Source organism: Musa acuminata, chromosome BXJ3-4 (genome assembly GCF_036884655.1).
Source record: "Musa acuminata AAA Group cultivar baxijiao chromosome BXJ3-4, Cavendish_Baxijiao_AAA, whole genome shotgun sequence".
Taxonomy (NCBI): domain Eukaryota; kingdom Viridiplantae; phylum Streptophyta; class Magnoliopsida; order Zingiberales; family Musaceae; genus Musa; species Musa acuminata.
Genome location: NC_088352.1, coordinates 27768634 through 27795293, shown reverse-complemented (window position 1 = coordinate 27795293; position 26660 = coordinate 27768634). Strand labels below are relative to the sequence as shown.

At 45.0% G+C, this 26660-nt stretch overlaps 1 protein-coding gene across 4 annotated transcripts; it reads right to left on the bottom strand.

Moving 5' to 3' along the window:
* Nucleotides 1-1324: 1324 nt before the first annotated feature.
* Nucleotides 1325-24456, bottom strand: LOC135635878 (MACPF domain-containing protein CAD1-like). Of its 4 annotated transcripts, none has more exons than XM_065147298.1 (7): nt 23817-24455; nt 6110-6357; nt 5831-6026; nt 5648-5725; nt 2840-3023; nt 2595-2758; nt 1325-2170 (listed from the first exon to the last, which is right to left on the bottom strand). In XM_065147298.1, exons 1-7 carry the CDS (start codon nt 24081-24083, stop codon nt 1541-1543), a joined length of 1767 nt encoding a protein of 588 aa, XP_065003370.1. In that variant the 5' UTR covers nt 24084-24455; the 3' UTR covers nt 1325-1540. The 4 variants fall into 4 exon arrangements, with proteins under 4 accessions (XP_065003370.1, XP_065003371.1, XP_065003372.1 ...); XM_065147299.1 differs by having other exon boundaries at nt 6110-6348; XM_065147300.1 differs by lacking the exon at nt 5648-5725 and having other exon boundaries at nt 23817-24456.
* Between the last annotated feature and the right edge of the window lie 2204 nt (nt 24457-26660).

Genomic DNA, 26660 nt, shown 5'->3' with positions numbered 1-26660 from the left:
ATCCACAACGGTGCGGATGGTTTTATAGAGAGAGAGAGAGAGAGAGAGAGAGAGAGAGAGGCTCGGGGTGTCGTAACGTACAACTAATGACTGCGAGTGGTTGGATGTTGGAGGGAGGGCAATGTGCGGGGCAGTGCCTAATCATCCATCCATCCATCCATCAACCCACGGGGGAGGGAGGGATGAATGAATGTCACGTCACGTGCCTAATCATCCATTCGCTGTAAAAATCAATTGAATTAATCCTTAATAAGTCAATTTAAATTATAATTATTGGGAACTAAATCGGCAGCCAGTGAATGTTATTTTGGGACTTGTCATGGTGTTGTATAAAAGAAAAAGAACAATAGACGACAAGCAAGCACGGGCGTAGCGATACATGTCGTAGGCACATCATCTTAGGTGGAAACACTGTTGAGCACCAAATAAATGTGCCAACAGAGACTAATGAATTAATTTCCCCACGATTAATGAACGGTGTTCGGAGTCATCTATCTCTCGATCACGGCAATCATACAGTGACGTGCACATATTGACATGCCTGCATGAACAAACACTCGAGTGACTGACCGTGCTCACTGACGAGAAAGTAATCCAAGTCTCTCGCACAGATGATGCCAGCAATGCAATTCCATTGGATTGATGATAAAGTAGGATTTGAAATAGCATCACGTCATATCTCTCTCTCTCTCTCTCTCTCTCTAATTAATTAAGTTGGTCTTGCTTAAGCATCGAGCACCTAATTATGTTGCGATATTTATTGTCAACAACTGCAAGTAGTTGAGAGACAATTGAAGCGAGGAGGTGATGCCCTATCTAACGCGCAATCCATCATTACACGAGATGTACAATGTTAACAACAATCCATTGTCAATGCTCCCGATCAAATTTTGCATCCATCGGGCTCCTCCTTCCACTCGACACCCGTACATGCCGAAACATGCCCACATCCTACGGTGGGAGAGGCGTCAGGGTGCGACGCGTGTGACAGGATGATGTGGGTGGGACTCGCAGCACGTCCGTATCTCCGGCTGCCATGCCGATGACGCAACGTGTTGCATCGACTGGACCCCGACACCGTCCCACCACAGTACATCCACCTCCGCCGATCCGAACCGACGGTATGCCCGACTTAAAAAGTCACCATTGCATCTAAAAGTTTAAATGGTAGATGGGACATAATCATGATTTAGATTTTTAATGCTCCCCTCACACATACACAGTAGATTGCTAACACGTGGAATACTACCAGCGAACATACTTCACGAAGCAAAGGCTACCACAGTTCGAAGCACACCTCAGAGGAGAGAGTATAGCCAACACGAGCGGATCAAATCTCAACAGCATATTCATAAACACTACACTACAACCAATCTCAACATGTTATCATTACATTCTGTTGACCAACTTAGAAAGTTTGCCAATAGGCAAAAAATCATCAGAAAAAAAGCCATATCCTTACCAGAATAAGATCTAAGAAATTTGCTACATTTTACATGCATTACCGAAAAATTAGCCTTGCAACCAACTAGCAGGTTCTCTAATAATTCAACAAAGAATACTTCACTCTCAAAACAATCTTCCCTTTCTCGACTCCCAGCTTTCCGCCGGTCACCACCCAGTGCCCTGGCATGTCGTCTGGGCCTTTTTTCATCTCAGACATGTCCACAAATTTTGACAGCCTCCCCAGATCTGAATCTGAGCTTGACTCGTCCGAGCTCATCGATGCTCCACTCAGCAACCTCTTTAGTTTATTCTTCGAGCCATCGGGGCTGTGGTCCCATAAGGATCTCCTTATGGTACATCTGGGCACTTTCGAATATAGAAGTTTCATGTACAAAACATTCTTCGTCCCAAAGTCCCAAACCCCAAGCTGAGCTCCGGTGACCACAAAGACACCAGAGAGGTCACTAATGAAAGTCTCATTGTTCTCGATAGGAGCCGTGGTGACATGGGAGAAGTTCCTCCATTTTACAGGCTCAAACCAACGGCTGTCTTGCTCCTCTGGACCCTGCCACTTGGGTGCACCTATTGCGACATGGGCGTCCCAGTATGGCTGGAGCATCTTTGGAAGGCTTGCCAGATGCTGAACCTGAATACATAGTCGGTTCTGCTTTGCACCTTCCAAGAACAATCTTAGGCCGGTGACAGGCTTACGGCTGACCGATACCTGTATGGATATGCAAATGATGTAATAGCAAAGAAAGATGCATTGAAGTTACAGCTGACATGAGAAAACATGTAAATTTTCTGGTTCTTTATGCCATTATATTCTCTAATTATCTTAGTTCAGCCGGAGAAAGAAAAGGGAAAGACCATGCATGCGGCAGACTTCATGCATCAAACTTGAAAAATAGTTGTTGATACTTTACTTTGATATGATTAAACTTTTCGAAAGTTGAAACTTCATAATTTCTTTATTTAAGTTGGAAATCACATTTTTGTATTGAACTCTCATGTGCAACATTTTCCTTCCACCAACTAAAGTTAAACAATAAGAGACAGCTTAAGATTCTATTCCATGCCCACCAATGTCAGTGTTGACCCTGTTTCCCCAGGGCTGAACTTTTTAATGTACATCACAAAAGGCATACCTGCTCTTGGCTTACATATAACTTCTGCCCCATTATGCTGAACTGCAAAAATGGGCAGACTGGCTCTTTTCTTTGATGTCCTGGAAATTCTTCTCGTACAGGGGCCCATATCCATGGGACCTGGAACTCTAGGAAATATCGGAGCTCCTCAATTGGAGGCTTATCTGTGAAAAATTATATAAGAAAAGAAATATGGAGAGCAACCAAAGAAAGGTTCCAATTAAACAAGTGAAGCAACTACATACATTCCAAATAAAGGTTGATGGCACGAGTAAGATGGTCCTTCCCAGGAATACTTTCTAGAAGAGAAGTAATGGGAAGGAAAGTCATTTGAATAACATCAGGCGCTGAAGGAACAGTTCTGGCCCATTCAACGTGGCTTTGTACTAGGTCGTCCCCTCCCCTCCTCCTAAAAATGACAGTTACATCCTGCATCAATAAGTGCAATAGATAAACATAAAAGCTCATGATGCCATCATATACTTTAAACCACCATCACTAGCCTCAATGGATATGAGATGCAAGGAAGTGATTTTATATTATCTAAGCACACTTTTTTCACGTAAACAATGGAGGAGAGGAATTATGATGCATAATGACTAGATTTTATTTGGCTACTAAGACCAATGTTAAAAATTGAAAGTCGGAGAAGAGAGTGAAGAATTGGGCTTTTGGGGTTTTCGAGTTTCAATTGAGTGATCTATACTTGGATGAAAAATCAAAGAAACTTCATCTAATCAATAAAATCTTTCACGCAAGTTAAGCAGTGTGTTTGTTAACAAATAACAACATCAGTATACTGCAGCATGGTTAAGGATTCAAACCTAATTCAAAATAATCCAGTATTGCCTAATTGACAATCATGCCAGAATCAAGCTAACTCTACCGCGGTCTGCTGGATCATGAATTTATTTTATTACTAAGGTGAAAGCAACTTATTTCTGTCAGCAAAAAATCTATCATCTAAATGAACCCTCTTGAGAGTATAACTATGCTAGTTTGGTTCTGGCCTTCTGGGTTCTGGAAACAACCCCTGGGTCACACGTATAACAGATCACCACCCTGGCAGAATTCGGAGGTATCATGCCTAAACCAACAGAGAAGTGATAAAGAAACATAAACTGATGGTCTGGATTAATATGCATCCAGAGAACCAGTTTCTTCATGTGCTAATGACATCTACGCCAAGTGCTCAAGTAGGTGGTGGTCGGTAGGCAGCTTCTCAGGTTTCTCTCATGAAAGAGATATTAACAAGAGGGTGAAAATCCTAAGTGCCTGCTCTAGTTGCTACATAGTGTAGCTTCACTCTCCTCAGGAAATCCTCCATTAATATAACATTAAGCAATTACAGGAGCAATTTGTTGGTAGGCTCATCTGTTCTTGATTGTTAATTTAGTCAATTAAATAAAGAGAAATACAAATAGAATTATTTGTCATATTTTCTTCGATATAATTATAAACACAATCTGTCTGAGATAATTGCATTTAAAAATGAACAATTATTCAAATTCTGAAACACATTTTGAAGGAAAAATGTGTCCAAACTTATAATTGTTAAAACAATTAAAAAATTTATTTCATATAAATCTCAGACAGGTTGTCCTAATATAAATTCTAAAAGGATTTCCTCATGGTTTCCAAGAGCAGTGTCAGAAATGGAATTGATCATGAATGATATAGTTGGGATTAGTTGGATCAAACAAATCAGACCAACAATACAGTAATCAATAAGTAAAAAATTTAAAAAAATATATAATTCATATAAAAATTACAAATACTAGAAAAAAAGAAAATCAAATTTGAGAAGATCAATTACTTGTGGTAAAATTTTTATATCTTAATATTTCATTAAATATCTATCTTTTTAGAAATAAACCATGAAATTAAAATCTAATATTATTTTAACAATAACAATAAAAAATTTACAATGAATAATTCATCAAAGAACTATATGATAATTAGAGAATAAATGCTGGTAATATTTTTCAGAGATATTAATGTAGTAAATAACTATTAGAATCAAATCTTATCAATCTGACCCTACTACGACCCCAATGCTTCTTCTCAAATCGACAGAAAGATCAAGTGTGGAAAAGCACAAAAACTAATAAAGAAAAGGATGAGATTAATTTGGACCGTGTAAGGTGTCTATTCTCCATATTATAATTCAAGATCCACAATCTCATTTTACCGGTAGTGCACCGGTCAGGGCTCAAACCAGTAGCAATCTGACCAGTTTACTGAGTATTGGTTTGTCAGTGCATACCAAGTTTAAGGAAAATCCTGGAAAAAAAAAAAAAACCACTTGGTACAGGCCTTGTACCAGACAGTACAAGTCATGTACTAAGTGGACTAGACAGTACAAGATGGTACAGCCCTTGTACCAAGCTTCACATATTTTTTCCTTTTATTAAGGCTATAGAATCAGCTAAAATTTACCAAAACCAACCACATTCTGACCCTACTGCTAGTTGTTTCTCACCGATTGCTAACTGTAAGGCCAAAATTTTGGACAAATCAACCATGGATGTCACCATATAAATTGGCATATCATGTCAAAATTGACCATTACCGTGAATTATGGACCTTCTTATCAATAAAGGTAGCTCTTTCACATAAAATAATATTCAATATACAATGTAAATGACAAATATCAAAATAGAAACATGTCACGATCATTTCTCATTCCTTTATGTTGCAATGATATCACAAATGGGAAAAAAAGAGGCATGCTCTTCCAAACTCTGGTTCACTTCATTTTTCTTTCCTAAGTTTCTTACCATGGAAATATTATTACTAACAATATGTTGCAAAATATGGTTCTGCTGGTTGGTAACAATGAGTTACAGTAGGTTACATGCACAGAACATAGGTGGGCACCACGAAATATGTACCTCATTGCATGCTGTTTGCATGGTAAGAATAAAAGGAACATCAATTGAAGTACAACAAAACAATTTGAAGTGTATGCACCACCTAAGCACCATGGCTGATGTTTAAAATTTGGGTCAGCACTATAATTAGATATCACAATGAAAGCGAATAGCACTTGCCTCTTTTGCAGTAAGATATGGAGCATTAAGTGGTTGTGGGTGTATACCTTGACTGTTAAATATAAAAGGATCCACAGCCTGGAATATGTGAAGTACAAAATGATTGAGCAGATTTGCAACAGCAATATACGTTTACAGTAAGCATAGCAACTTTTTTGGAAAAAAAAATGGCAAAATACTAGCCTTGCCCTTCAATTTTATTGGACCAGAACTTGTAAGGCTTTCAGTCTCAGAGAATCTCTGATCTCCAACATCTAGTATGTAGTTTTTAATTTCTGTGATTGATAAAGTTGATGAGACGTGCTGCTTCACATAAATCACATCCTTACCACCAATAGTAATGGATGTGATGACATGAGTACCATAAGTCTCAATAAATCTGTCAATCAATTAAAAATGTTAAAGAAAATTATTTAATCTGAAATATTTTACTTTCTGTTGTTGAAGATTCCACATTACTACCTTGCTAAGGACAACGGTTCCCATGAACATGGCACTGCAGCTTTTACATGATCTTGCAGCGATAAAGGATGTTTCATCAGCTGAACCTTACACAAAGGAATGAATTTCCCATTCATTGCAAGGCTTTTTGTAGCAGCAGCATCAATTTTCTTTGAGCCACTAAAGCTGAATGCACAATTAAACCTTCCCAATGGAATACTTCCTGATAGAAGAGCCTTTCTGTTAAAATACTCTGCCATCTGCAGTTTCTTACCAGAAATAAGAAAAAATAGAGTTAATAACCACAAACAATCATTGTTCCTGATTCAATCTGCAAATTAATTATATGAACTTTGAAGGTAAGAACACATTGCCAGATATCACACAACAGAGGAATATTCACAACAAAAGCCTTAGATTAAGTGTAAAATAAGGTAGTAAATTCTGAAACTTTGAGCCCTCTTGGATACTCCTAAAGTGGTCCACGCACTTTGAGATAGGGTTCCATTTTAGTCAAAGGATTGATCACCCCGGTCTGTAGTACAAGCTAGTGCCAAACGACACTGACTATAGCCTCATGCTCCAAAGTTGCAGAGTATTAAACTTGTAGTTGCTACTTGAAGCCTCCACGAAGGTAGGTTGTTGGTTTAAGCTAGTTGAGAGTCAAAGAAACTGATAAGGACCAGCCCTCTGTCACGAATGATCGTCGCGCACCCGTAACAATTTCGTTAAACAAACCATTCGTCACTTTTGCATGCTTGTACAGAGACATGACAGTATGTTTTGCCTTGGTTTTATGTGTTTTTTGCTTGGAAAATGTAAGCAACGATAGTTCACAGAGTTGCAGTGCAACCGCTCGTCGCGTCGGGCCGAACTGCCCCAAAATGGTTCCGTTTTCGCATGCCACGGCTTGTTTTCTGCACACCGCAGCTGCACGCGAAATGTCAGCCATCTCAGCACCCTATAACCCCCCGGGTGGCACAAGGCTGGATGCGGCTTCCGTATATTGTCAGGCATTGAACAATCTTCACAAGTTCGCATGTTAACTTGACGGGAACTTACCTTCGCGCCCTACACCCAGTGAGCAGTTGTTTGTGGACTTGCAACTGTTCGTTCTACCTCCTAAAGTCCTTGTTTTCTCCTTCCTCTCTTTTCTCTCTTGCACTCAAGGTGCTTGCTGAATTGCTTGTAAAGCTTCCCTCTTCACGAGACGTCGGGACTTGTCCATCGTTCATTTTCGAACTAATCAACTTTATCTTTTATAGGTCCTTCGGGACCTAAGTGAGGCTATAAATTGGCTAACCCTTTGTGGACGCATATCGCAAGAGTGCTTCGTGACTTAGGCAACTCAAGCTAAGTTCGCGACTTTGTCACAAAGGTGCCTAACGGCTTAAGACAATTCCAGCTAAGTCCGTGACATTGTGGTATCAGAGCAGGCAAGCAATTCGAGCAAGCAGCGAAGAAACTTCGCAATCTCGCCATGGCAAAGCATCGTGGCGAATTGAGCAAGACGGGGCAAGCCGGACCATTGCCCCAAGCAGCCACAGGTGGGCTGCAAGTGCAAACTCGCTCTCATGCTGTTGGAGTCACTCTGGAGGAGCGTGGCAGCGAACATGATGAGTGAGAAGTTGGCTACTCTCCACGAGCGGAGGAGGCGCAATCTGGAGCATCAACCAGGAAAAAGAGCCATAAGGAGAGACTCACAGCGACGGAAACCTACCTGGATGTTCTTAAAGCGAGCTTGGAGGAACTCTACCAAGGCCAACGAAGGCTTCTTGGGGTAGAGAGCTCGCAAGAAGAAGCCGAATCCCGAATCGACAAGGTCGAGGCCCAAGTCGATCGACTGACAAACGATACCAAAGACTCCGTGCAACATTTACACGAACTCATGGCGGAACTCACTTCCAGAGTGACTATGCTCACAAGGGCACTAAATGCGGGAGGGAACACCCGCGTTGCGCCGCCACAAAACTTGAGAGCACCCGAGCCACATTCTTATAGGGGTGCTAGAGATGCTAAAGAGCTCGAGAATTTTCTGTTCGACATGGAACAATACTTTCGAGCTACGAGGCTTGATTCTAAAGAAACTAAAGTTTTGATAGCAACCAAGTATTTGAATGGGGATGCAAAACTTTGGTGACGAACCGTTGGGAGGAGATCCAACAAGGTCGGTGTCAAGTGGACACATGAGAGGACTTGAAGTGGGAGTTGAGAACTCAGTTCCTACCCAAGAACACAGAGTTTGTTGCAAGGAGGAAACTGAGACAACTCCGCCAAAGCACTTCCATTCGAGACTACGTGAAGCAATTTTCTGCACTAATGCTGGACATATAGGATATGTCCGAGAAGGATAAGTTGTTCAACTTCTTCGATGGTTTGAAGCCATGGGCTCAACAAGAACTGCATTGAAGGAATGTCATCGATATGATCGGGGCAATTACGATCGCAGAAAGGCTCACCGACTTTATTTCGTCGAAGGACTCAAGGAAAAGAAAACAATCTTCAGGAAACCGCCCTCCAAAATATTCTCGAGGGAAGGAGCCCGGGGGCGAACAAAGGAAGAAGAGTTCCCACAAAGGGCAAAGCTCAAAAGGAAGGCCCCGAAACCTGGCGAATGCTTCTTGTGCGGAGGGCCGCACATGGTGAGGGAGTGCCCACAAAAACAAGCACTCAATACTTTAACAGCTTCTATCCATCCCCCCAAATCAAATAAGGGCAAAGTCGTCGCCCTCAGTTCAAGTAGTTCAGAATCCAGCAGTGACGATGAGGAGTCGCAAGGTCCCCGGATGGGAGCAATGCGTTTGTTGAATGCATTATGGGGTCAAGTGGGGGAGAACATGAAGCCAAAGCCACAGAAAGCTGGGAGTAGTGAGCTGATGTACGTAGACATTAAGCTCAATGGCCAAACAACCCATACAATGGTGGACACGGGTGCTACCCACAACTTTATTGCCAACCGAGAAGCAAAGCGACTTGGGCTGATTTTGGAGAAAAACCCAAGCCGGATGAAGGCGGTGAACTCGGAGGCCAAGCGGATCTCCGGGTTGGCAAAGGGACTTCCCATCAAGATCGGAACATGAAGCGGGAGCACCAACATGATAGCGGTGCCACTAGACGACTTCCAAGTGATTCTCATAATGAAGTTCATACACGCGATAAAGTTGGTGCCAATGTCGTTCCTAAACTCCCTATATATGATGGGAGGTGATGACCCCTATGTGGTTCCCGTCTCTCGGAGAGGAACCAGGGACCTCCAACAGATATCGGCTTTACAACTGAAGAAAGGGGTACGAAAAGGCGAATTAACATTCGTGGCTGCAGTGAAGCTAGAGCCACTTGACGAGGAGGCTATTCATGAACCTACTGTGGTGGCGAACGCAGTAGGTTCATGAATAGCCTCCTCGTCAAGTGGCTCTAGCTTCACTGCAGCCTGAGTTGCCGAAGACTCTACCGCCACGTAGAGGCGTGGATCATCATATCGAGCTGGAGCCAGGAGTGAAGCCTCTAGCGAGACCACCCTACCGTATTGTCACGAACAAACTTCTAAACAAGGTGTTTGATGTAATGCTTATGTATGTCCGTGTCTTTTGGCATGTTCATGCCTTGTACAGCATGTAAAGGGACGGCCGAAGGCTTAATAGTCTCATTTTAGTTGGGTTGGTGGCCTCTTTAGGCTTGTAAATAAAGGTTGTGTCATGTTGACACGTACGAGAGATTCTCGGTCTATAATGGACCATTTTACCCTTTGTTGTGCCACTGTTCAGAGCTTGTAAAGTCTATTTGTAATTTGCATTGTCTATGAAGTGTTCTTCGGAGATGTTTGCTTGTGGATCCCGATTAAGGCGTTCTCTCTAACCCGTTCTCTCTTTTGTTGGTCCTAAGGGACAATGGGAGGCTTCGGGGAGGCTGACCTTTGCGGACGGACACGCAAGGGTGCCGCACGACTTAGGCAAAACAAGTTAAGTCCGTGACAGATGGTATCAGAGCGGGACAAGAACTCATAGAAACACTTAGCATGCAAACGTGGGGGACCTAGCGGGGCTGCGTTGAGGACAGTCAGCACACGCGCGACCGTTTGGGGGAAAACGGGTATGGAGATGTAGAGAAAAGGAGTCGCTCAAAGGAGCGGGCATCCGAGATTGGCATTAAGAGGAATGGCCAACCCTTCGCGCAAGAGGCACCACGAGAATAGGCAAGCTTGGAAGAATGTGGAGTACACAAAGGTTGAGATGGTTGAGTTTGAGCTACGGCTCAACGTTGACAACTATACTTGATGGTGCTCAAAGCAAGCGAGGCGCTTGGTAAAGGATGAGACCATCCAAGGTGGAATGAGTTGCTCAACGACCAAAAGAGTTATGCAAAGCTCACAGAGGTGAGGGGAATTGCTAACTCGAAGAATTTGGTACTCATGCATGGGCTTGTATGCGGACGATGGAATGTTCATGGTCATCCCAAGGCGACCGAGACTCGGCGCCATGGAGCATTGAAACTTTCTCTTCGGCATGTGAAGGATACGCCCGTAGGAGGCTGAAGTGTGCGACAAGTTCAGCATGTTGCTAGGCCTTGAGGGGCATAGCGGGGGCTGTATTGACGGGGAGGTGCAATCTAGCAAGTGCGTTTGCAGGAGGCAGAACAATGCACAGTTTGTTCAGCAGATCGGAGTAGTCCAAGGGGATGGTGGTCTCCGAAACGAAGAGAGATGTTGCTCCAATGGGACAGTTATCCAGGAGGGATAAGTCCCGGCTCTCCAAAGAGAGAATCATGTGAGACGGACCTCACAAGTTGAGAAGGAGTACCTCAACAAACAACAACTCCACGAAGCTCGATGGACTGAGCAAGCGGCGAGGAGTCATCGAATGATCTCGCTTGAGAGAATGCATTGGTGGATGCACTGCGAGATCAAGTGGGGGAGCGACCCAAAGCAACTTAAATGAAGGCACACTTGGAGTCGATATGGAGATCGGACTCAAGGGAGGGCTGACCCGTGGAATGGTGGGCGCGAGGGGCACCATCGACTCAATGCGAAAACGAGGAGCGGAGCAACTTGGGTGTAACTTGGCTAAGTACCCAAGCCGCATAAAGGGAGCCAACATAGAAATTGGAACATGGAGCAGAGGCATAGTGCTTTCCTTAGACAGAGGTCAAGGACATGAACTCTTGTAGAGGTAAGAGTAGGATCATGTTGTTCCATGGGTCCTTCATTCTAACGGAGCGGACTCATCTTGCATGGTGCCAAAGACGAAGGGAGCTTCGGGGCACATGCACCTTATCTCGGAGGAGCATTTGATGGAGGAACTAAGGTGACTCAATTTGCAGAGGCGAAGTTGAGTTCAGAAGGCCTTAGCACGGGGCAAGAGGACGCAGAGGCGAGTACTCTTGAAGAATATGCCACAGTGTTACCATTCGAGTTGCTATGAAGGAAGCGGTGCGCAGCGGAGATTGTGCTGGTAGGGGCAGAGGCCCAGGATCCAGACAATGGTGCACAAATTACAGTGAAGTCGGAGGACTTCGGGAGCTACTAGGCGACGGACTGTCCTAGAGCGGTGCTTCATCTAGGTGTGACCCAAGAGTGGGTGGATGAAGGTCGATTGCCAAAGTAGCGAACAAAATCGAAGGTGGAGGAGACCCTGCGATGTATTGGCAGAGGCCACACATGGAGGGTTCACAATTCGAGTTTATTCCACAAGGATCAGAATGCAATGGAGATGTCACCAGGAGGCGACATGGTGCAGCGGATCGTGGTGGAATAGTTCGTGGCAATGCGATACACACGACATAGTCCCGGGAGGGACTAGATCATATGGAGGTATGATCGGGAGCTACTGGAAGCTCCACTTCGGTGAACAACACGACGGCAAGAAGGGCTATGGATTCAAGGAGTGAAGGCCATGGTACCGCAGAGGCGGGTCTTCCGGGCGTGCATCGAATTTTGCATCGGATGAAAACCTTTGTCATCAGCATATGGGGGCTGGGTTCCACCAAGGGAAAAGTTCGAATGCAAGTACCAGTGAGTTCCATGGGAGGAACTTGATCATGCAGAGGTATGATCGAAGTAGCTGGAGAGTTGGACTGCTCCAGAGCTCATATTCGCTTAAGGGAGCCCGGCAAGTCAGAGGATAAGGCCGAGTAAGCGAACGTTGCTACCAAGGAAGCTAAGGAGAACAGAATCGGTGCAAACCCTACAACGTGATGGCAGAGGCCATGCATGGGAGTTGCAGTCTGTCTTTCCATCGACCAAACGGACTGCTTGGAGAACACAGAGGTGTTGAAGCAGGGGGTCGAAAGGGGCGAGGAAGCGACGATGAGTCCAGAGGGACTTAGCTACCCAAAATCAAGCATCAGTTAGAATGGAGGTGGACTCAGAGGAGTGCCACGGAGACATATCTACTGATCGTGAAGAAAAGGGATGCAGATGCGAGGCGACGGATAGTAGGGCCATGGGCATGGCAGTGCCATAGTACCGCAGAGGCGGGACTTCCGTGAAAGTCATTGATCCCTTGCTCTCATGGAGGGAGAGTGCTTGGTCGTGAAAGGGGCCGAGGAGGTGGAGAATGCAGAGGTAATCTCCAAGTACCGAGACAAGGCTGAAGGGCAGAGGCCGAAGAACTTCATAAGACCGGTGTCAATGTGCTTCTCATCAAGATAGCTGAAAGTGAAGGACTTCGGGTTATGCAAGAGTGCATAACTAAGGAACGAAGCAGGCAGTACACGGTGCTGTACCTTTGCTACTCAGTGGAGTAGGCGGCAGGGTTGATGGAGAAGACGGTACAATCCCAGAGGCGACCAAACCTATGAGAGAACTACTCCAAGTTGGGGTGAAAACTTCCTGCATTCCAGAAGTTCAATGGCATTGAGAAGGTGAATCACAGTAGCTAACTCAACGCAAGGAGTGCAAACACTTCATGTACTTCAGAAGTGTGAGCAAAGAGCAGGCGAAGGCCAGTAACCAGCTCGATGCATGAAGTACAACCTCGAGGAGGCGGGCAAAGTCAAGTAACCTTTGCCTTCTCAACTCTTAAGAGAATGGGTGAAACCGAGTACCCCAATTCTCTTAACTATCCAGCAGAGAAGCTCTGCATATGTTCAAAGACCCTTCGAAGATAATGGAAGACAATAGTTATCAAATCCTCACCAACGGTGATCAGTGCTACTGAGAGTAGATTGTCCGCTTCATTTCCCAACGAAATGTCAATCGAAAGCGGAAGTGATGCGAACCTACTTGGATGTGACAACTAAGTGAAGGAAGAGTTGATGAGCAAATTTTGTGGAGGAAGGACCCAAAACTTCAGAAGTTTGCGAGACGATGCTCGTTAAAGCTCCAACAAGCATCCACCCAGTTCAAGCAGCACGAGGAATTTGAGAGACTGGCGCAGTAAGGATGGTCTTTTCCTTCATTTGGGGGATCCGCAGGAATCAACAAGGATCAACATAACTCAGCCAACCCCACACCAGAGTCAGAGTCATTGGTGAGTTGAAGCAGCATGGCGGATCAAAGGTTCGACTACTCAAAAACAGCAGCGGAGAGCAGCAAGGAGCCAAGAGGCGCATTGTAGCTGGAGCAGAGGATTGAAGACTCAGCAAAGGCGAGGAGTTGCAGTGTCGACAAAGGCTTCAACGAGGACGTCGAAGGAATAAGTGGGGGAGAATGTCACGGACAAACTTCTAAACAAGGTGTTTGATGTAATGCTTATGTATGTCCGTGTCTTTTGGCATGTTCATGCCTTGTACAGCATGTAAAGGGGCGGCCGAAGGCTTAATAGTCTCATTTTAGTTGGGTTGGTGGCCTCTTTAGGCTTGTAAATAAAGGTTGTGTCATGTTGACACGTATGAGAGATTCTCGGTCTGTAATGGACCATTTTACCCTTTGTTGTGCCACTGTTCAGAGCTTGTAAAGTCTGTTTGTAATTTACATTGTCTATAAAGTGTTCTTCGAAGATGTTTGCTTGTGGATCCCGATTGAGGCGTTCTCTCTAACTCGTTCTCTCTTTTGTTGGTCCTAAGGGACAATGGGAGGCTTCGGGGATGCTGACCTTTGCGGACGGACACGCAAGGGTGCCGCACGACTTAGGCAAAACCAGCTAAGTCCGTGACAGCATGTCCCTTCCAAAGTTGGCAGAGCTCAGAAAGCAGTTAAATGAACTGCTAAGCGGTGGTCTCATCGGCAGTTCTAAAACACCATTCGGAGCTCCAGTTCTCTTCCAAAGAAACAAGATGGGAGCTTCCAACTATACGTCGATTATCGAGCCCTCAACAAAGTGATGGTGAAGAACAAGTATCTCATCTCGCTCATCGTGGACTTGTTTGACCAATTGGGCAAAGCAAAGTATTTCTCCAAACTCAACCTCCAATCGAGGTACTGGCAGGTGCGCATTGCTGAAGGTGACTAAGCGAAGACTACCTACATGACCAGGTATGGAGCGTTTGAGTTCTTGGTGATGTCTCTCGGCTTAGCCAACGCTCCGACCACGTTCTGCACTCTTATGAACCAACTATTCAAAGAGTATTTAGATAAGTTTGTGGTCGTCTACTTAGACAATATCGTCATCTACAGCCAAACACTCGAGGAGCATGTCGAGCACCTTCGGACATTTTTCAAGGTTCTCAGGGAGAACACTTTGTTCGTGAAAAGGGAGAAGTGCTACTTTGCTCAAACGGAGATCTAATTCTTAGGGCATCAAATCGATGATGGTTCCATTCGGATGGACAAATCAAAGGTGCAAGCTGTTGCGGAATGGCGAACTCCAAAGAAGGTGCCGGAGCTGTGATCCTTCCTTGGTTTCGTCAACTACTATCGGCACTTCATAGCTGGGTATTCGAAGCACGAAATTCCACTGACAGAGTTACTGAAGAAGGAGCAACCTTGGAGATGGTCCAACAAATGTGAAGCTGCATTCCAAGATCCTAAGGCTGCTGTGTTGGAAGAACCAGTGCTCAAATTGCCATAATATAGGGAGCCTTTTGAAGTCCATACAGATGCTTCGGATTTCACCATTATTGGAGTACTCGTGTAGGAGGGTCACCCGGTGGTCTACGAGAGTCACAAACTCAACGAGACCGAGCGACGGTATCCGGTGCACAAAAAGGAGATGACATCGGTGGTCCACTGTCTACGAGTTTGGCGATACTGCCTTCTTGGATCACGATTTGTGTTGAGGACAGACAACATCACTTTGAGCTACTTCCAAACTCAAAAGAAACTCTCCTCAAAGCAAGCACGATGGCAGGACTTCCTGGTTGAGTTTGATATGGCAATAGAGTATAAGCCCGGAAAAGCAAATGTCGTGGTCGATACATTGAGCCGAAAAGTGGAGCGAGTGAATGTCATACAGTTGGAGCGCAAAGGCCAAGCTAGTCAGTTGCACTCTAACTTTCTTTCCAGGATCAGGGATGGATTGTACAATGATCCCCAAGCAGTAATCCTGATGCAGCTCATCAAAGAAGGCAAGGCACGACGATTTTAGGTCCAGGAGGAACTCTTTTACGTAGTTTATGTTCCTCGAGTGGATAATTTGAGGCATGAACTCTTAAGAGAGTGTCACGATTCCCTTTGGGCTAGACATTCGGGTATTCACAGAATCTTGGCTCTCGTAGAGAAGGCTTTCTACTAGCCGAAGATGGGGACTGATATGGAGGAATATGTTCGAACGTGCTTGACTTGCCAACAAGACAAGGTGGAGCAACGGAAGCCAGTGGGACTTTTGGAACCGTTGCCCGTACCAAAAAGGCCGTGAGAGAGCATTTCCTTGGACTTCATATCAAGCTTACCGGTAGTAGGGGGACTCAAATCGATACTCGTGGTGGCCGATCGATTTTCAAATTATGCAACTTTCATTGCTGCAACCCTACACTATTGAGCAGAGGAGGCGGCCAAGCTAACGATGAAGAATGTGGTGAAGTATTAGGGAGTCCCGCACAATATCATCAATAATCGAGACACTCGGTTCCTGAGACGATTCTGGACCGAGCTATTCAAATTGTTGGAGTCTAAGTTATACTTTTCCACAAGCCTCTATCCCCAGACGGATGGCCAAACCGAAAGGATAAACTTGCTCCTTGAGCAATATCTTCGGCACTACGTGAGTGCCAACCAACGAGATTAGGTGAAGCTGTTGAACATAGCTCAATTCTCCTACAACTTGCAGCGAAGCTCTATGTCCAACAAGAGCTCCTTCGAGATCATTACAGGATAACAGTCGTCGACTCCTCACACATTGGCCATCGAGTATACTAGGAGTAATCCGTCAGCATATCACTTTGCAAGAGAATGGCACCGAAATGCAGATATTGGGCAGGCTTACTTGGAGAAGGCAGCCAAAAAGATAAAGAAGTGGGCCGACTTAAGAAGGCGACCACAAAAGTTCAAAGTCGACGATTTGGTGTTGGTGAAGCTCCAACCAGTATCACTCCAATTCTTTAGACACAAAGTACATAAATGATTGGTGCACAAGTATGAAGGGCCCTTCCCAATTATCAGTAGGGTGGACAACGTCTCCTATAAGTTGCAACTACCAGAGTGGCTCAAAATTCACAATGTTTTCACATCAGCAACTTGAAAGCCTACCACTCAAATCCGCAAGATGCTTCCCGAAGTGTTCCAACTCGGCTACCCCCCACCAGAGCCTCCTACGAAAAGCAAGTTGAAACCATTTAAACGGATCGCAAGGTAAAGCTACCCAATGGAGCCGAGCAGACCGAGCACTTGGTGAAGTGGCGAAAGCTTCCTCGAATCAAAGCTAGTTGGGAGCCTAAAAACACTCTACGACATGAAGAAGCAGTAATCAACAATTACCAACAAGCGTCGACGAAGGCGTCGACAGTTCAAGTGAGGGAGAATGTCACGAACGGTCGTCGGGCACCTGCAACAACTTCGTTCAACGAATCGTTCGTCGCTTTTGCATGCTTGTATAGAGACATGGCAGTATGTTTTGCCTTGATAAATGTAAGCAACGATAGTTTGCAGCGTTGCAATGTGATCGCTTGTCGCGCCGGGCTGAAGTGCCCCAAAATAGCTCCGTTTTCGCATACCACGGCTTGTTTTCTGCCCGCAGCTGTACATGAAATGTCAGCTATCTCAGCACCCTAGAACCCCCCGGGTAGCATAGGGCTGGATGGGGCTTCGGTATATTGTCGGGCGTTGAACAATCTTCACAAGTTCGTACGTTAACTTGACGGGAACTTGCCTTCGCGCCTATCACCCAGTAAGCAGTTGTTTGTGGACTTGCAACAGTTTGTTCTACCTTCTAAATTCCTTGTTTTCTCCTTCCTCTCTTTTCTCTCTTGTACTTGAGGTGCTTGTTGAATTGCTTATAAAGCTTCCCTCTTCGCGAGACGTCGGAACTTGTCCGTCGCTCGTTTTTGAACTAATCAACTTTCTCTTTTACAGGTCCTTCGAGACATGAGTGAGGTTGCAAATTGGCTGACCCTTTGCGGACGCATATCGCAAGAGTGCTTTGCGACTTGGGCAACTCAAGATAAGTTCACAACTTCGCCGCAAGGGTGCCTCACGACTTAGACAATTCCAGCTAAGTCCGTGACACCTCGTTGGAACCTACTGGTTAACAGTTGGTCGTACTAGCGGTTGTTAACTGGAGACAGTGGGTGGTTATACAATGGTAGAATAGGATGATTAAATTGTAAAGACAATGGCTTGAAACGTAGGTTTGCCACCAGATTCACATTAGAAGACTTGAATTTCCAAGCTTCTGAGCAGCTTTGGTATGGCTGGGCCATCAAGTTCAGAATACTGGATCCTGTAAGAGGTTGCCACTACTAATGGCAACATCTCCTCGCTCAATTCCAGTTCACCTTAGCCAAGACTAGGCTGATTTTGCTAGCCATGATCAAAACACAATCAATGAGTTTTAAACCTTGTTATCAAGTATGACAAAATACTTGATACTGGTCCAGACCAATACAAGAGTGGTAACAGAGATTTTAAACCTTGTTATCAAGTACGACAAACCAACGTCCTGTAGTGGCTAAAAGAAATCCAACTTAATTGATAGATGACACTAAATAGGTTGAACAACCATATATTAGAAGTTGAACCAAAACTTCACGCTATTTTGACACCCCTTGCTGAGAAGTGCCATGTTGAGTCAAACTATAAATATTTCACTATTGTGAATTATTGGCTAAGGAAAAAAAAGTCTTCCATGTTCTTAAACGTTTTCCTCTCTCATCAACATTATTTTCGCTAAGTGACCTTAAGCGTTAACTTGCATTTCGGAGTTGGACTCATCAAATTGCTCACAGTTTAGTGTACCCCCGTATGTCACAGACAAAGTTCTAAACATGATGTTTGATGTAATACCTATGTATATCCGTGTCTTTCTGTTTATTCATGCTTTGCACAGCATGTAGAGGAACGGTCGAAGGCTTAACAGCCCTATTTTAGTTGGGTTTGGTGGCCTTCTTAGGCTTGTAAATAAAGGTTGTGTCATGTGGACACTTGCGAGAGTTATTCGGCCTGTAATTGACCATTTTGACCCTTTGTTGTGCAACTGTTCAGAGCTTGTAATGTATGTTTGTAATTTGCATTGTCTATGAAATGTTTTCGGAAATGTTTGCTTGTGGATCCCGAGTGAGGCGTTTTCTCTAACCTGTTTTCTCTTTTGTGGGTCCTAAGGGACCATGGGAGACTTCGGGGAGGCTGACCTTTGCGGACGGACACGCAAGGGTGCCGCACGACTTAGGCAAAACCAGCTAAGTCCGTGACAGATGATATCAGAGCGGGACAAGCACTCATAGAAACACTTGACGTGCAAACGTGGGGGACCTAGCAAGGCTGCATTGAGGGCAGTCAACACACGCGCAACTGTTTGGGGGAAAACGGGCATGGAGACATAGGGAAAAGGAGTCGCTCAGAGGAGCGGGCATCTAAGATTGCCATTCAGAGGAATGGCCAACCCTTCGCGTAAGAGGCACCACGAGGACAAGCAAGCTGAGAAGAATGCAGAGCGCACAAAGGTTGGGATGACTGAGTTCAAGCTACGGCTCGACGTTGACAACAATATTTGATTGTGCTCAAGGCAAGCGAGGCGCTTTGTAAAGGATGAGACCATGCAAGGTGGAATGAGTTGCTCAACGACTGAAAGAGTTGTACAAAGCTTATAGAGGTGAGGGGAATTACTATCTCGAAGAATTCGGTACTCATGCATGGGCTTGCATGCGGACGATGAAATGTTCGCGACCATCCCAAGGCAGCCGAAACTCGGCGCCATGGAGCATTGAAACTTTCTCTTCGGCATGTGAAGGATACGTCCATAAGAGGCTGAAGTATGGAGCGAGTTCAGCATGTTTAGGCCTTGAGTGGTGCAGTGGGGCTTGTATTGACGTGGAGTCGCAATCTAGCAAGTGCGTTTGTAGGAGGCAGAACAATGCGTAGTTTGTTCAGCAAATCGGAGTAGTCCAAGGGGATAGTGGTCTCCGAAACGAAGAGAGATGTTGCTCCAATGGGATAGATATCCAGGAGGGATAAGTCCCGGTTCTCCAGAGGGAGAATAATGTGTAACAGGCCGCACAGGTTGAGGAGGAGTACCTCAACAAACAACAACTCCACGAAGCTCAATGGACAGAGCAAGCGGCGAGGAGTCGTCGCATGATCTCGCTTGAGAGAATGCATTGGTGGATGCATTGCGAGATCAAGTGGGGGAGCGACCTAAGGCAACACAAATGAAGGCACGCTTGGAGTCGATATGGAGATCGGACTCAAGGGAGGGCTGACCCGTGGAATGGTGGGCGTGAGGGCCACTATCAACTCAATGCAAAACGAGGAGTGGAGCAACTTGAGTGTAACTTGGCGAAGTACCCAAGCCGCATTAAGGGAGCTAGCATAGAAGATGGCACATAGAGCGGAGGCACAGAGCTTTCCTTGGACAGAGGTCAAGGACATGAACTCTTGCAAAGGCAAGAGCAGGATCATGTTATTCCATGGGTCCTTCATTCTGTCGGAGCAGACTCATCTTGCATGGTGACAAAGACGAAGGGAGCTTCTGGGCACATGCATCTTATCTCGGAGAAGCATTTGATGGAGGAACGAAGGCGACTCAACTTGCGGAGGCGAAGTTGGGTTCAGAAGGCCTTGGCACGGGACAAGAGGACGCGGAGGCGCGTACTCTTGAAGAATATGCCACAGTGTTGCCAGTCAAGTTGCCAAGTAGGAAGTGGTGCGCAGCGAAGATTGTGCTGGTAGGGGCAGAGGCCCAGGATCTAGACAACGGTGCACTAATTACAGCGAAGTCGGTGGACTTCGGGAGCTACTAGGCGATGGACTGTCCTAGAGCGGTGCTTCATCTAGGTGTGACCCAAGAGCGAGTGGATGAACGTCGATTGTCAAAGGAGCGAACAAAATCGAAGGTGAAAGAGATCCTGCGATGTATTGGCAGAGGCCACACATGGAGGGATCACAATTTGAGTTCGTCCCACAAGGATCAGAATGCAATAGAGATGTCACCAGGAGGCGACATGGTGCAGCGGATCGTGGTGGAACAGTTCGTGGCAATGCGATACACACGACCTAGTCCCGTGAGGGACTAGATCATATAGAGGTATGATTGGGAGCTATTGGAAGCTCCACTTTGGTGAACAACACGACGACAAGAAGAGCTATGGATTTAAGGTGTGAAGGCTATGGTACTGTAGAGGTGGGTCTTCCGTACGTGCATCAAATTTTGCATCAAATGAAAGCCTTAGTCATCAGCATATGGGAGCTGTGTTCCATCAAGGGAAAAGTTCGAATGCAAGTACCAGTGAGTCCCATGGAAGGGACTTGATCATGCAGAGGTATGATCGAAGCAGTTGGAGAGTTGGACTGCTCCAGAGCCCATATTCGCTTAAGGGAGCTCGGCAAGTCAGAGGACAAGGTCGAGTAAGTGAACGTTGCTACCAAGGAAGCTAAGGAGAATAGAATCAATGCAAATCCTACAACGTGATGGCAAAGGCCATGCATGGGAGTTGCAGTCTGTCTTTCCATCGACCAAAAGGAGCTGCTTGGAGAACACAGAGGTGTTGAAGCAAGGGGTCCAAAGGGGCGAGGAAGCGACGACGAGTCCAAAGGGACTTAGCTACCCAAAATCAAGAATCAGTTAGAATTGAGGTGGACTCGGAGGAGTGCCACAGAGACATATCTACTAATCGTGAAGAAAAGGGATGCAGATGCGAGGCGACGGATAGTAGGGCCATGGGCATGGCAGCGCCATAGTACCGCAGAGGCGAGATTTCCGTGAAAGTCATTGATCCCTTGCTCTCATGGAGGGAAAGCGCTTGGTCGTGAAAGGGGCCTAGGAGGTGAAGCCGAGACAAGGCTAAAGGGCAGAGGCCAAGGAACTTCGTAAGACCGGTGTCAACGAGCTTCTCATCAAGATAGCCGAAAGTGAAGGACTTCGGGTCATGCAAGAATGCACAGCCAAGGAACGAAGCAAGCAGTACGCGGTGCTGTACCTTTGCTACTCAGTGGAGTAGGCGATCGGGTTGATGGATAAGACGGTACAATCCCAGAGGCGACCAAAACTACTAGAGACTTACTCCAAGTTGGGGTGAAAACTTCCTACATTCCAGAAGTTCGATTGCATTGAGAAGGTGAATCACAGTAACTAACTCAACGCAAAGAGTGCAAACACTTCAAGTGCTTCAGAAGTGTGAGCAAAGAGCAGGCGAAGGCCAGTACCCAGCTCGATGTATGGAGTACAACCTCGAGGAGGCGGGCAAAGTCAAGTAACCTTTGCCTTCTCAACTCTTAAGAGAATGGGCGAAACCGAGTACCCCAATTCTCTTATCTATCCAGCAGAGGAGCTATGCACAGGTTCAAAGACCCTTCGAAGATAATGGAAGACAATAGTTGTCAAATCCTCACCAACGGTGATCAGTGCTACTGAAAGTAGAGTGATGCGAACCTACTTGGAAGTGACAACTAAGTGTAAGAAGAGTCAATGGGCAAATTTTGTGGAGGAAGGACCCAAAAACTTCGAAAGTTTACGAGGCGATGCTCGTTAAAGCTCCAATAAGCATCCACCCAGTTCAAGCAACATGTGGTATTTGAGAGACTGACGCATAGTAAGGATGGTTTTTTCCTTCATCTGGAGGATCCGCAGGAATCAACAAAGGATCAACACAACTCAGCCAACCCCACACTATAGTCAAAGTTATTGGCGAGTTGAAGTAGCATAGCGGATCAAAGGTTCGACTACTCAAAAACAGCAGCGGAGAGCAGATGGGAGCCAAGTGGCGCATTGTAGCGAGAGCAGAAGATTGAAGACTCAGCAAAGGCGAGGAGTGGCAGCGTCGGCAAAGGCTTCGACGAGGACATCGAAGGAATAAGTGTGGGAGAATGTCACGGACAAAGTTCTAAACAAGATGTTTGATGTAATACCTATGTATGTCCGTGTCTTTCTGTTTGTTCATGCTTTGCACAGCATGTAGAGGAACGGTCGAAGGCTTAATAGCCCCATTTTAGTTGGGTTTGGTGGCCTTCTTAGGCTTGTAAATAAAAGTTGTGTCATGTGGACACTTGCGAGAGTTATTCGGTCTGTAATTGACCATTTTGACCTTTGTTGTGCAACTGTTCAGAGCTTGTAATGTCTGTTTGTAATTTGCATTGTCTATGAAGTGTTTTCAGAAATGTTTGCTTGTGGATCCCGAGTGAGGCGTTTTCTCTAACCCGTTTTCTCTTTTGTGGGTCCTAAGGGACCATGGGAGGCTTCGGGGAGGCTGACCTTTGCGGACGAACACGCAAGGGTGCCGCACGACTTAGGCAAAACCAGCTAAGTCCGTGACATGTAGGGCATCCAATAATGGCGTAGAACACCAATTAGTCATACTGCAACGACAACTAGCAAATCATACTTTGGCATCTTTTTTCTAAGGACTTAATGTCACAAGCACTGATGGATAGAATAAATCTTCCATAAATAAAAAGTATTCCTCGTCACAGGAAATAAAACTTCCTTTTCTTGCTTAAAAAGGAGGAATTATGGATTGTCCAGAAAGAATCTGAGAGATTACTCTCTTAGGTGAACAAACCCTATAAAAGTGGTCCTACTAACTGCCAGCCTGAGTCAAGTAAAACCCCCTAGGGCACTCTCTACGGACAGGCCGAAGACTGCTCTTTTGAATTGGGTGATGCTACTCAATAGACTTTTCTGTTCCTCATATATGGCAGGGGGCACAAGCCGCTAGTGTCATCGACGAAATAGAAGCTTAAAAGAGTGGCATTCTGATGACTTCATAATCCAGATTACCAAACCAAACTGGTACCACAAACACAAGAAATGAAGTTGCCCTTTGTGCTTGAGGAATACTTGTATGGATCTACAAAGAGAGACCTATGTTCCAAAATCATGGCTTAACAATGCATATGAAAAGAACTTGAAAATAACAGAAGCGAGAAAAATAGCTGCAAACTATGGTTGTCATGCTGAAGAAAGAAAAGTTCGTGGGAGCATCAAACAAATAAATGAGCCTGTCCTAATGCTTAGCGTCTATCTAAACGTTTCTCAAGAAGAATCTAAAATCCTGAAATCTATGTTACAGATGTCTTCACCATGGGAAATCTAGACGATCATTTTTCACTTTCCGATGCGCTAATTTCTAAAAGATCAGCACGCGATACATTCGTCAATCGTTCCAACAATGATTCGGCCGTAAAAGCAAAATTTCTTCCCGACGAATATTCTGACAAAGCAAGCATCGAAACAGTAGAAAGTTATAAAAACAACAGCCATTAGCCGACCTCGTAGAATCCGCAAGCACCGAAACTCTCCCTCCCGGGGCTCTCGATCGAACACCTGACGTCCCTGGTCACATTAGGCACGACTAGACCTTCGCCGATCGGCAGCTCCCTCGCGTGCTCCTCGTCGAGCTCGACCACCCTCGACCCGGTGGCTCCCTTGCAGTAGAGTAGCCTCGTGTCGCAGTTGGCATCGAAACCCCTTCCGAGGTCCTGAATCGAGTTCTCGATGATCCTAAGAGCCGGATTCTCCTCCGATCTAGTCGACATCAGAAGCAACCGAAAGGAAACAGCACATGCAACCACTCCGACCCAGCTGCGGACCGCGCAAAACGAGGACTCTGATAAACCACGAACAGAGAAACCCTAATCGCCCACGAAGACCACAAAAGATGGGACCTTCCGCGACGGCAAGGTTCTGATTTGACGAACAAGATGCCTTCGATCCGGCGAAGAAAAAACCGGGAGAGAACAACCACACGAAATCCGGAATCAGCCGGCCCCCGGAAGAGCCCGATCTAGGCTTCCAATCTTAAAAACAGAAAGACGGAACACAAGACTTGGTCTCTTTCGTTTACTTCATCCACCAGCGGAAGGGACACATCGTCTGCAACGGAAGAAGTAAACGGGACAAAGAGGAACGCCAACAAAGGGATATTTTTCCGGAGGTAAAAAGTCCACCGGATGCAAGCAATGTTGGATTCGGATCTCGTAACGGTTTTCAAATCCGATCCGATAGTGGAACCTTGCATCATTCCAGAGTCTGGAATTAGCGTATTTGCCCTCATAAATGTTGATATAATATATATATAATATACACATCCCTTCGAATATATATGATGGCCGGAGGAGAAGATGCTACTGTGGCATATCATATATAGATATGTATATACGATATAAAATAATAATAAGTCGTATGTATATATTTATATTTTTTTTAGTGAAAAGGTATAAAAATGGCATGTTATGCTGAATTTTGATGTCAACATTTGTTGCTAAATAGAGGAGCAAAATGATTTTAGATTGAGTTGAGATTTAGTGAGCATTCCATATGATTCACAAATATGTTCGAATGGTAGATTGAACTTTATTGCAATAGGAAATCATTTTAGAATTTGTTTCTTAGATCATCTGGAACGATAGATAAATAAGAATTAGTGGATATCTCTATTCTACCTCACGGGGTTGGTTAACGGTTGCTTTTGGTTAGGCCCTCGATTGACTCACTCCGGCGAGGAAGACTTCTGACGGAGATAAAGGTCGGCACTGATCTTATCTTCGCTTCTTTCTACCACCACTCACGTCGTGGACGGTCGGAGGAGCGCTCTCTCTCTCTCTCTCTCTCTCTCTCTCTCTCTCTCTCTGCACTTGGCGGTCAAACGTTCAGAACGGTCGGTCCGTGGTCACGTGGATGACTTGGTGGCGGGCAGTCTCGTACGCTATTGCTGACCACCTTCTTCGGGTATGGTCGACTTGTTGGGGAATCTATCCACATGCCACGTGACCTACGGCAGGCGGAGAATTTATGGTGGCGAAGCCTCTCCTGCTTGGACGTGTTGTATTTGCTGTGTGCTTTCTGCGAGGTTCCCGAGTCAAAGATTTTTTTTCCCAGAACAACAGAGTCAAACTCGAATTCCCCCCGTGGTGACGATGAGATGTGAAACGCCGTTAATGTCGTAGAGATGTGTGTGGATTTGAGCTTGTTTCCGTCGTCTTCCGACTTAATTGCCATGATATATTTATTATATATTCTCGTGTGTCGACATTAATACGCTTTGATACAGACGATCCGGTGTAGTATAATACACTGGAGGTTTAGCCGTCACACTCATTTTGAACAACATGACTACGCTCGTCCTCTGAAAGAATGGAAAGGAATCATCGAGCGATGTAAGTTATCCGACATTTTCTTCGTGAGGCAGTTGAGATGAGTTTTATGTGGCCGGCCACGATGCCGATGGGAACAAGCATCTACCGCTCTGCACCGAAGTCAAAGAAAGCAAACGGCGTTGCCCACCTAATCGCATTTAAGGCTTGCTGATGTGGCGATAGTTGAGACTTTCTGGTTAAGCGTCATTTCATACATATGCTACCAATAAATGAAGTCGATAGTGGTGTCATAAAAAAAAAAAAAAATTCTACTAACGAAAGTAAGTTTTCTTTTAATTATGTAATCATATTTAGTTAGTTAAGATATATTATAGATATGATTGGATGGGTTATCGATCAATAAAAAAGAAGTTCATATTATAATAGAATTCTTAGGAGATATGGAAGAAACTCTCCTGATAACTTATCCTAAATCCTTTGTTCTTATTTATAAATAAACAGAATTTCTAGGGGACTAAAGAGACACATCTCAACACAATTGAGAGATTAAAGTTTTACTCTCAATCTCCTTAATTCATTAATTGATTGAAAGGATGAGAAGATAATGATCTAGTTCTCTTTATATATTCATAATGATCTTCAATCTAAAGATAATGTTATTATAAATCACACATATATCCTTTCCGGATAGCATCAAAAAAAGGTATATATCATAAAATCATATCTAATTTTATTTGATTTCAATCTTAACATAAAAGTTTTTTCATATTACAAATAACATGATTACAAATTTTATACTAATAATATTTGTTAGTAAACAAACATGAGTATAATGATTTAGAAAAATGACATTGTCGACATCCTCGACGGATCAATAATCAATGCGCATTTCCCTGTTGAGCATCCGCCCCATGGCCACACACCTCCCAGCGGCCAACTACCCATCTTTATGGTAGCCTGTAGCACGTCGACACACACCCCCCGGAACCTCTCTCTATATAACGGCGATGCATGGCT